This window comes from Sus scrofa, chromosome 13 (genome assembly GCF_000003025.6).
Source record: "Sus scrofa isolate TJ Tabasco breed Duroc chromosome 13, Sscrofa11.1, whole genome shotgun sequence".
In the NCBI taxonomy this organism is placed as follows: Eukaryota; Metazoa; Chordata; class Mammalia; order Artiodactyla; family Suidae; genus Sus; species Sus scrofa.
This window is the reverse complement of record NC_010455.5, coordinates 127,320,906-127,333,101: the sequence shown is the minus strand read 5'-3', so window position 1 is coordinate 127,333,101 and position 12,196 is coordinate 127,320,906. Positions and strand designations below refer to the sequence as shown.

The window sequence follows — 12,196 nt, the reverse complement described above, 5'->3', positions numbered from 1 at the left end:
TCTAGATCTGATACAAATCAAAAAAGTGACTCTGGGTATTATACAAATCTCTTGATTCTCATTTTCTTAATCTGTAAAATACTCACTCCAGAAGACTTGCTATGGAGATGAAATTATATTATGCGAGAGCCCTGGACATGGTCCTGCAGTCTGTAGGTGCTCAAGAGACAATGGTTCCTTTTCTTCTTCCCCTCCAGCTCCAAATGTTTAATACTGCAGTGTGCAGTCAAGGAGATAAGAGGTGTCCATTTAAGAATTAACAGGAAGGGAGTTCCCGTCGTGGTGAAGTGGTTAAGGAATCCGACTAGGAACCATGAAGTTGCGGGTTTGATCCCTGGCCTTGCTCAGTGGGTTAAGGATCCGGCGTTGCCGTGAGCTGTGGTGTAGGTTACAGGTGCAGCTCTAGGATCCTGCGTTGCTGTGGCTCTAGCATAGGCTGGTGGCTACAGCTCCGATTCGACACATAGCCTGGGAACCTCCATATGCCGCGAGAGCGGCCCAAGAAATGCCAGAAAGACCAAAAAAAAAAAAAAAAAAAAAAGAGAATTAACAGGAAGGGGAGTTCCCGTCATGGCTCAGTGGTTAACGAATCCGACTAGGAACCATGAGGTTGCAGTTTCATTTGCTGGCCTTGCTCAGTGGGTTAAGGGCCAGCAGCTACAGCTCTGATGATTGGATCCCTAGCCTGGAACTTCCATATGCTACGGGTGCAGCCCTAGAAAAAGAAAAAAAAAAAGAATAAAAAAAGAAAGAATTAACAGGAGCAAGTGTCAAGGATTCTTAGATGAGAAAATCCAAAAATTAGGGTGAATGGATGAATGGAAATGAGAGAGTCTGAAAAGTTCATTTATTTTGAACACCTCTCCTTTAATGGAAAAGTGAGTATTAAAGCCACAAGGAGTAAGGTTGGGGTTATCTATTATAAGTTTTCAATGTCTGAAATAGAAAATGCTCTGATAGTCTGTGGAAAAGGGAGCAAGGCTAAATTTGTGATCAATTTAAAGGCATTGAAGAATTTTATTTTTTTTCTTTACAAATATAATGTCACAGTAATGGGGCAGATAACCCCAAAGATTGCTGGGAAATCTGAAGACATGGGAAACATGTTCGAGGCCAACAGGACCTGTGGCATTATGGTTTTCTTATCTCTTCCACTCAGAAACAAAAATATACAAACACCACAAAAAAGTAATAACATAGCTCTCCTCAGAAAAACAACAAAGTGTAAGCCTCAGGTTTTCTCTCTGGAGGCATCCTAGATTTTTCTAGGAATCCTAAACATAGATATACAGAAATGGCATGTTCCATGTATTTCCGGTTTTGAGGAGAAATCCTAGTTAAGTTTAATCCGAGTTCTTAACTCTAATAACATAGGCTTCTGCACACATTGCTAAGAGTAAAAATCAGTACCTCAGAGCTATGAGAGATCTTTAGGATCATCCAGGATTGAAGAACAGGTTTTCTGATCCTGAGCCTAGTGACAATCTACATGGTAGAGAGTCAAAATTCTTGATAAGACACGAATTCAAAGTCATCTCCATTTTGCTGGAGAGGCCTAGAATTCCACCAAGAATTCCTTCTTCTTCCTTAAAGCTTCTATTGCCAAAGAAAAAGCAACTCTCTAGTGGAATCTGGCAATACCTCAGGGTAAATCTATTTTTCCAAACCGTTTCTGGAGTGCAGGATCCAAGAGGAGAAAAGGGATATTGGGGTAGAGCAAAAGACCTCAGATATAGGTAGGTCATAAAAAGTGGAAGACAGAGTTCCCTGGTGGCCTAGTGGTTAAGGATCTGGCATTGTCACTGCTGTGGCATGGGTATGATGTCTAGCCCAGGAACTTCCAAGCGCTGTGAGTGTCGCAAAAAAAAAAGGGGGGGGAGGGGAGACATGGAACATGAGAAAAGGAATTGTTCCTCCTTGAAATTCTGCCCAGTACTGCCCCACCTGTAACTTTTCTCTCTGGGGAATCTTGCTTTGGAAGACAAAAGGCAGAAATCATCTAGATTCTCTAGAGACATTAATCATGATTGTAAAATATTTTCTATCAGTTCAAATATATGCATTTATATAAACTTCACTATAAACACATTAAGACTTCCATAAAAATAGAGTGATAGGAAAAAGAAAAAAAATCTGAAAGAAAAGCAAAAGTTAAAAACTAAACATACTAATACTTTAAGGAATTTGTGAATTCCTTAAAAAGGGACTAGAAAGTTTTAGATTAATTGTTATGAATGTAACAAGATCATCTGATCTTACTCTTAATCTTTTATATCAAGCATCAAAACATTTTTTTCCCTAAGTGTTTTTCTAAGCAATTGTATTAGTTTTATTTCAAACAATTGTTTTGGAAATTTTTAAAAACAATTACTCAAAGATCAGAACACAGTGCAATTTTTTTTTAAAGCACCAGACAACAAGTTCCATTATAGATTTATGGATACATATTTCCTAATGCCTATGCCACAGAAATTATGTAATAATTTAATTAAATTAATAATCATTTAATAAATTTGAATTCAAATTTCTTTCAGTGAATTTGACAACTGAAGATATAATGCAAAACTTGTTCAGAGATGTAAACAAATGATACTGTAGTGCTTGGCTCTTTATGATGACATTCAACATGCACAGGGCTCAACTATATTTTCAAGCTAATACAGGCACTAAAATTTATTTTTAGGACTGCTCACCTTGATACAGAGTATCTTAAATAAAAACATCAAATACTGACAATAGTGTAGACAGAAGCAAAGTAACCAATTATTCTGGTTCTTTACACTTAAACATGGTACTTCCAGCACTTAAATGAAAATATTCTCGTATTTAAGGAATTAAAAAAGCACGAGAGACAGAAAAGAAAAACTGCAAGATAAACCAAGATGCAAAAGTTTATTGAAAATTAAAATCACACATCCATAAAGCAACAGCCTCAATAACAAGAAATCACTGCTGTGATGACAAAGAATAAAGAGTTGGTGATCTGGTATGGAGAGATTGGGGCTGGGGAGGAGATTTCTTAGGTCTTTGTATTATCATTTTTAAATATAATTTTAAAATGGAAATAAATTGATTCTCTACACTCTTTGACCCAAAAAAGGAAAGTCACCTACTCATTCTACCTTTCATGTTTAGGCCAAGAGCACTGATTTTAACATGCATCAGCTGGAACATCCCTTAAACAAAACATAAGTGTCCCGGACAAGGCAGTCTGAACGGTGTCAGTAATAAGGCTGACTTTAGGTAGGACTAAGGGATGGGCGCTCCAATTAAACAAGTTAATCACAGATTTGGTGAGAGGACTTTGAACTCCATTTTGGACACTGAACAAGAATGATACATAACTGCCTGGAACAATAGGACTGGGATGGTTTCTCCCGTCTATTAAAATTACAAAAGAGGTTTACCTGTCTTGGGGTCCAAACATCAACTGCGCAGGGGTGGGGGGTGGGTTCTAGGGTTTCCAGGAGCAAGGAAGACCATCACCTCAGAGGCTGATGTGTGATGGCAGTAGCAGGATCTGACACAGCATTAATGAACTTTCTTCTATGTGTGAGGGGAGGGTACTGATAATGCAAATTCTCAAAAAGAAGAAAACATCATCCCCTATGGTGGGTGGCTACTCACGGTAATCATCACCTCTCTGCCCAGCAGTACACTTGACACCGCAGTTTGTCACTATTTCCAATATCCTTGCATGACCAGCATTAAAAGGGCCTGACTGAGACTCTCAGTCACCTACAATTTACTTCTGCACAGACAATAACAACTTTTTTCTCCTTTTCTTAAAAAGACATCTTAAGTTTGAGACCTGCTCAAAAGCTTCCTTATGAGTTTTAGAAACATAACAGAAGGTAACAGAAAAGGGTTCCAATAAACATCTTAATGCCCCTCTTCCCAACCTGAGCTCCTCCATCTGGAGAAACAACACAAAAGCTCATGGACAAACACAGGGGTTCCTGACTAACCATCGCTAGATCTAAGCATACAGAATCTGCAGAAAATGTCCTTTCTTGTAAAGTTTTGAGTCCCTTCAAAGATTTTCTCACTAGTGGCTGTATGCCTTTGAGCAGTTGGGTCTCTGAGCCAAAGTGTCTTCAAGTTCTGGTTACGAGGGTTGGACACACACACACACACACACACACACACACACACACAGTCACGGAAACACAACAAACACACAGGTTCAAAACACAGAGATGGGGCTCTATGGGTACACTGATCGGTTTGGGGGGCTGGAATGTCTAAAGAAGGCGTCAGATTGTTTCGGGGTTTCTCTCCGGGGCTCCACAAGCTCATTCCTGAAGCAGGCTGAAAGGAGACTGCAGAGAGGAACCAGAGAAAAGAAAAGATGAAGGCTTAGGACGTCATATATCCAAATCGACTGAAGACAGAAACATCTTCTTACCTTCATGATCATAGTACGGACAGAAAAGAATGCCTGCAAAGTTATTTTTGTTCCTTCCTCTTTATCCTCATTTTAAATTACCCGGAGATGACTTCTCAAGATTTTTATGAAGAAGAAATGAGAGGAGCTCCTGTTGTGGCACAGCAGAAACAAATCTGACTAGGAACCATGAGGTCGCAGGTTCGATCCCTGGCCTTAACTCAGTGGGTTAAAGATCCGGCGTTGCCATGAGCTGTGGTGTAGGTCACAGATATGGCTCGGATCTGGCATTGCTGTGGCTGTGGCTGTGGCTGTGGTGTAGGCCAGCAGCTGTAGCTCTGATCAGACCCCTAGCCTGGGAACCTCCATATGCCACAAGTGTGGCCCTAAGACAAAAAAAAAAAAAAAAAAAAAGGAGAAGAATGAGAGAAGGCAGTGGTAGTTATCCAGAACTATTAGAATCACTGGTGGAACCTAAAAGAGTGCATTTTTTCCAGATCCTTCCCCAGGCATAGATATACTTTTAACAAGTTCCACAAGTGATTTCGTTGAGGACTACAGAGACAAGGTAGGTCAAAGTGTTTAGTACAGTGCTTGGCATGTTGGACCCAATTAATTACAAAAAAAGGAATGCAGAGACAAGAATTAACGTCAATCTTTTGTAAAATGTCATCTGCCCAATTATAATACCTCATTACTGTTCCTGTCTAGCCTAACTCTCAAGTATGAAGAAATATGATCTTATCAGTCTGGGGGCTGCATCATCATGCCTTTGTAAAGAACTATTAATGAGCATTTTGTATGTGCCCAGATTGAGAGGGATAAATATCTTAATCCCTTCAGTCACAAACTTGGCCTAGAAATGCACAAATCAAACTCATGAAAGCAACTTTTGCATAATTAAGAAATCAATTATGCCACAAGGATGCCAGGAACAAATCCTTTTATTTTGCTAAAGGTTGGGCAATCCACGAACTGCTTGGGAATTGTTTCCCAGATGGCTTTTTGAATCGCTCCTTGCTAAGGAACAAAGCCTTATTTTTGCTTGGTCAGGTCTGGGAGTCAGTAAACCATCTCATCAACGAGAGCTGGTTTCTTCTTAAGGAATATCCCAGAATACAAATTAGTAAGAAAGTAATTCACTAGCAACTAAAGAACAATGGCTTTGACTCCTTATTTGGATATTACATCTTGGGGCTTCTCTTGGCTGAATAAGACAACATGCAGAGATCATCTTTCACTTATGATAAAAGTTTCTGTACCAGAAGGAGTGCAAATTTTGAGACCTGGAACTGAGACTAGTTCTGCAATGAGATGTGAGAACTTAAAAAACTGATTTGACCTACCTGAATTTAATCTGAGGGGTTTTTCCACATTACCAATTCAGAGCTAATAAATCTCTGACCTGACAACTTTCTCATAACGTCACGATGTTCAAAGCTAACAATGCACAAACTTTAAAAGCCTGTGCAGTGACATGACCTGTAAGGTCGAGTCATATGAAATTGCCAATAATTATTACTCTTTTTTAATCTATGAAACTGACAATTTCAAACAAATACTCTGAAAGTGTGGAAGATTGCCAAATCAAACTTGGAAATTGAGTATTAATCATATCTACCAGTGAGATACGGAAAGATTTGGGTATTCTGCTTTCTCTTCCATTGATAACCCTGAAAATAATTGCTCGCTTCTTTCTTAGAAACATGACTCTGAGCAAAAATTATCAATATTCTTAAAGAAAATCATAGCCAAATGAGCTTAAAGAGATAGGACTTTATACTGAAACCACAAGGGTAAATAGCAACTACCTGATACAGAGACAGAAAAATAGGAATACCTGTTTGCTTTTGGTTTTATTGTGATAACTTTCTTAACTAATGGAGCTGACCAGAATATTTTGAGAGCTGCGTCTCCCCAATCTAATTCTAGTCTTAGCTTTATTCTCAACTGGCTATGGCATCACAGGCCTCATCATCCCCATCTATGATATGAAGGGGTTAGAATTATGGTCTGGAAGATCCCGTTCTGCTCTGATATTCTTGATCTAACTACTAAGGAGCCATGATCATCAAGTGATCATCAAGGAGAAGAAAACACTCAGGGCTCCTTAGGATGTCAGATATTGTATGGACATTAAAATAAATCCATCTGTAGAAACTCAAAAATAATTCTCCAGAGGAAAGCATGAGTTAGGCTAAGTACAATTTTAACAGAGTCATGTTAGCCTCAGATCAGGATGAAAGCCAAGAAGGAGGATAAATTACAGGAAAAAAACTAAAAAGAGATAGCACTGGTCTAGAGTACACACGTCAAAAGATTGCTTAAAAGGTCTCGAGTGCCTTCGCAAAGCTGTCTTTAAGAGCGACTGTCCCTTGAAAATATAACAGTAAGGAGTCTAGTGTCAAGAAGGAGTCTAATTTGTCCTCTCATTAGATTCTGGCTCCTATGAATATGAATCCCTATGTTTATGCTCATGTGAGAAAATTGACTAAAATCAAATTTCTTTAAAAATGGAATAATATAAAGCTTACTTGTGTCTATGGCAATTTGATTCACAAAAACTCACTGTAAAATTTATCCTAAGTAAAATCTATGATCATGAAGGTAATTGTGAAGGAATTTTTGAAAAAGGAAAACCATGCACAAATAAAAAGCAAGCAGAGAGAAAACACATAGTGGGGAAGTAATAGAGGCAATTAAACTGAAAATATTTTTTTGCCACCTTGGGCACAGTATGTTCCCTTCCCACTAATTTTCCCTCTACTATAAAGAAAAGTACAAAATGGATTCCTTACTGGCATAACATTGGTACTAAGTTTTTGGAAAGGAAATCACAGGCTATCATAGGTATGTTTCAAGCTGATATGTTCTTTACAAATGATTGCCAGGGAATTAAATTTCCATTTTTCTTTGTCTAATCACTTATGCTCTTTCTTGGAGATGTGCATAAAAATAAAAGAGCTTCAGCTGAAGAATACAGCAACCAGAGAGTTTATATAGATGTATATCAATCACTGGAAGGAACCTCATGTACATATAGCAGAACAAAGGCATAATTAGACCAAAAATGTCTGTATTTTGCAAAGATTCTGTTTTGTAGTCTGTTATAGTTCCATGCACAAGTTATCATAGCTGAAGTTAGCTCTTACACACTATGAGATAACCACTCAAAAACATGCAATGATGCATATAAATGGACACCACGGGGAACTATGGGGCTACTAATTCCTCACTATTTGGGACCACACATGCAAAAAAGTGAAAACACACTTCTGAAATCTTTTGAGCTTCTTAAAATAACAATTTTAAGATACATTTTTTCTTTGATGAAATAGATTGTTTTATGAAATAAGAATTATAAAAAAATAATTTCCCCATAGCCAGCCAGTTAGGCTAGATAAGTTATAAGCCACATAGACTATGTACCTTCATCTGTGCTATGGGAACAAACAAATATGCCCCATATTGACTGAAGTAGACCATCCTGGCTAGTAATGCCTCGAAAACTGCGACACAAAACAATTCCTTCTATTGTATGATCTGTGGAGGTTATTTACAATTGTCCTATGCACTTACATGATGCTGAGAATGAATTTTCAGAGCTTTCTTAAAATTCAGAAGGTGTTCTGGTTGGGAATTTACCACCAAATTGTAAATCATGGGAAGGCAGGAACCCCATCTCTCTCATCTTTATTTTTAATGCTTTCATGGAGCAGATCTTCAGTAAATGCTTGTCACATGAATTAAGTCAACTGTTCCAGACTTAGCTGATGAATAACCATATTCTGTGTCTAGATAGGCATGCTTAACTCTCTCAGACAGAACAGATCCTCATTAAAGGCTGTTATTTTGTTAGATACTGAAATGTCACTTTAAAAGATTTCTTGAAATCATTTTATACCTTTCTACTTTAAAAATATACAGATCAGTTTCCAAATGCTCCTATCAAAAAATATGAGCTAAAGAAGCCATGAATGAGCCATTCTTTTATCTAGATGGATGGGCAAACTGCAGTTAATGGTCCAAATCTGGTCCATACTAAGAATGGTTTTTACATTTTTAAAAGGTAGGAAGAATTCAAAAGAAGAAGAATGTTTCATGACATGTGAAAATTACATGAGAATAAAATTTCAGTGTCTCATTGGAAAGAGATTCTCACTTGTTTACATATTGCTTCTGTGCTTCGGAACTGGGAGCTGCAAGCGAGCATATGGACCAGAAAGCCTAAGATATTTTCTATTGGTGCTTTATGGAAAAAAATGTTTGCCAACTCCTGTGCTAGAGGGTCAGACCTTTCAAACTATACCTTTTAATACTGACAGAACTTTTCCTGTTAACAGGAAAAAAGACAGGAAATCATGAAGCAACTAGTTCAGCATGATATGCTACTGAGTGATTTTTCTGCAGTTATTTTGGCTAAGCCAGATTTCCAGAGTGAACTGGAGACAATCAGAGAGTATGTTTTAATAGCATGACATGCCTATCCTGGAAAAGGCACTTATCCCCTCTGGGTCTGTAAATGATGTTATAGATCTGTTTCTTTGATCCTTGTTTCGGATTTGAATATATTAATACATATTTAATATAGTAAATATATTAACTCGGATCACTGATTTAGTGATAAGCACTAAATCAGTTTTGCTTTTGAATACATTAATAGATATTTCTCTCTAATCTCCTTGAGAACATGTAGGATTGGCAATGGGAATTCTGTAACCTTGAATTCTAATTCTCCTTTGGAGTACTCTGTGCCTCCATGGAACCTCCTGAGTAAACTTTCTACTCAGACTGACTTTAAAACCTTAAAATTATGATTTGCAAACTTTCATGCCAGAAGTGAATGGTGAGGTCCGTTCTAGGCAAAAAGAGTCTTAAATGCACAAAGATGCTAAAGTCTTTTAGAGAGAGAGCACACACTTCTTTCCTATTCCCTTGCTGCCCACCCCACACATCATAATCTACAGGTGCTTAGAAGATGCTTCTTGACTATCAAAGATGCAGTCTGACTCCTCAACTGGATTTCTTTTGATTTACAAAAAAAGAATAAAAAGTCCTCATTAGTTTCCCTAGCTATCTCTCTATAGTAGCTAACAATATATCGAAAATAACTGATATATTATTTATTGTTTGTTTACATTGCTGTTTAAAAAGACAATCTTTGCCCCAGGCAAGATAGTTTGGCTTCATTTCTTTTTGCCTGAAGAGTAAAGTCAAATGCTTGAATTACTCAAATGAGCCCCAAAATGCATACATTTTACATTTATTTCCAGAGATACTGGCAATATTTCCAGTACAGACACAATCAGTTTTACACAATCATTTTTACCAGTGATTATTCTTAACTGCAGAAGGTTAAGAATAAGTGGAATCCTGACTCACCAACTTCCCTTCCGTTCATAAGAACTATTATTCTATTCTGGTTAGTCATAAAACAATTGACATCATCAAAGATCCAAGAATCAAGGTTAAAATGAATACAAAATAGGTTGTACGTATATTCTAATATGGTTGTAACATCTAGAATCATTTGCATAAACATGCATGGCTGGAAGAAGACCTAGAACCTTGCCATGTTAAGACATAGCAATATTATGCCATTTTGCCCTTCCGCATACAGATGTTTTCCGACAAGCATGCACCACGACTCGGAGTCCTACTCAACACAGCACTTAAAGAATTCACTTATAGTAAAACCTATGTGCTATCCCTAAACTATCAAAAGTGGAATGTGTGCATCCCAGGAGAGGCAGAGGATATTCTACTGGGACAAGGGGAGAGTACATTTTTAAATAGACACATTATTGCTAGAATCAAATATATACTCAGAATTCTACTACTGATAGATGTGTCTGGATCAGGGGTATAGTGAAGAGAATTAATCTGTTCCTGTGGGTCTTTCTGTAACTCACTTGAAATGGTTTGGATTTAATTTCAGGATATAGGTGGAATGTTCCAAAAGTAAGGTTATAAGAACCACTGAAGATTGCTAAAGCTGAAAAAAGTGCCCCACACCAGCTCATCTGAACCTACGCTGACCTGCTGTTACACAAGTTGATCTTCTGCAGCACCCACCAATCACTCTATTGCTGGCCCAAATAAACAGTCACCCTGCATTTCTTAAGACTACACATGGACACACTCACTGTTTCTGAAGTAAATGTTGGTGCTGTTGTTGCTGCTGCTGCCTGTAGGTTTCAATCGTGTGTTGAGGAAGGTACTGCATGAGTTCCAGGGATTCTTTGATCTTCAGCAGCATTTCGTAAGTCTCACGGCCCCTCACCTATAAAAGAGCAGAAGGAAAGGGAAGAAAAGATGAAGAGCTGTAGAAATATTAAGTACAGTCAGTCCTCATTATTTGTGGATTCTGCATGGACGAATCTGCCTACTTGTTCACATTTCCTTGTAACAGGACTATCAAGACCAGCAAGTTTTGCAGTCATTCCCAGACTCCCAGACCTGTGCGGAGTGATGAAAAGTGGAGTATGAATGCTCCCAGCTGAGAGGGAAGAGGTGATATTCTGCCTTCTAGTTTCAGTGCTCATGCTAGAAACAAGTGTCATTCTTGTAGTCTAGTGAGGGCCACATCTTTCACTTTTTCTGTACTTTTTTTCTGTTTAAAATGGTTCCCAAGGGCAGATGAAGTGCTATCTAGTGGATCCCAAGTACCAGAAGGCTGTGATGTACCTTGTGGAGAAAATACGTTTTAGATCGGCTTAAGTCAGCCATGAGCTATAGTGCTATGGTCTGTGAGTTCACTGACAATGAATCAACAGTATATATTAAATAAGAAAAACAGATGAAACAAAGAAATACATTGATCGGTTGCTAAAAATGTGACCAGAGGCTCCCAGGAACCTAATCCTGTATTTCCTCCAGGAACAGCAACTCAGTATTTGCTAGCACAGTGTTCACAACACTTTATAAAGCATAGCTAGCACAAATAACTAGAATTAATTGTAACCTTTCCGGAAGGACACCTGTTTTCAGTGAGAGTAAAAGATACTTCCTTCTTTAAGAGGGTCTCTTAAAAGCTTTAAAAAGTCTGAGCAGAACTAGGACTAGTGAGAGGCAGGTCAAGAACAAAGGACACTTGTCTGGTCCAAGACTGAATATCTGTTCATGCTGAGCACCCTAGCACTTCATATTCCTCAGCCCTATCCCCTCCCTGAGGATGAGAGGCAGAGTTTGTCAAAATTCAAAAATGGAAAGATTTTCTCTACCTTTTGTTGGGCTAACTCCTGCTCATCCCTGCTCTGGGATCATGTTTTCTGAGAAGCTTTTCCTGACCTCCATCTTTTAGGCTGAGTCTTCCGTCCTTTCTATGTGCTCCCACAGTGTCAGGTCTAGCTCTGCTGAAGCATTTATTTCTTTGTATTATACCTGTTTGTCTCCTCACTGGAAGGTAAGCTCTTGGAAGGTCAGAATTGTATCCTACTGATCTCTAAATGCTCAGCGTCTAGCACTTCTGCCACTCAACAAATACCAACCAAATTCATGTTAAATTAAGAGCTTTTTTTTTTTTCTTCACACACTTCAGTTTGGCTAATTCTTCACTAAATATAAGATGTAACTAATTAAAGCGTACCTCCTTCATTAATATAAACTAAAATTTTACTTAAAAAAAAAAAAAAACAAGCTTCAAGTGGTTCCTAGCTCATGAACTAAAAACATTAGGTCCTTTGGAATATCTAGCATAGCAGCAAAATGTTTCACTCAGACTTCTCACATCAGTTTCTATATGTAGCCTGAAAAACAAGACCCTGAGCATCTCAGCTAACTCACTGTCTGACTGTTCTACCAGCAGGC

General features: G+C 38.2%; 1 protein-coding gene across 9 annotated transcripts in view; it reads right to left on the bottom strand.

Annotated features, from left to right (window-relative positions):
• TP63 (tumor protein p63) overlaps positions 1–12,196 on the bottom strand; it is a 231,093-nt gene that overhangs the window by 13,981 nt on the left and 204,916 nt on the right. For 7 of the 9 annotated variants that reach the window (XM_021070042.1, XM_021070044.1, XM_021070041.1 and 4 more), the window contains one exon: positions 10,534–10,670. In XM_021070042.1, the coding sequence (XP_020925701.1) occupies positions 10,534–10,670 (137 nt within the window). Of the gene's footprint in view, positions 1–2,867; positions 4,323–10,533; positions 10,671–12,196 lie in introns of those variants that run through there. The other 2 variants (XM_013982288.2, XM_021070048.1) reach the window with 1 other exon arrangement.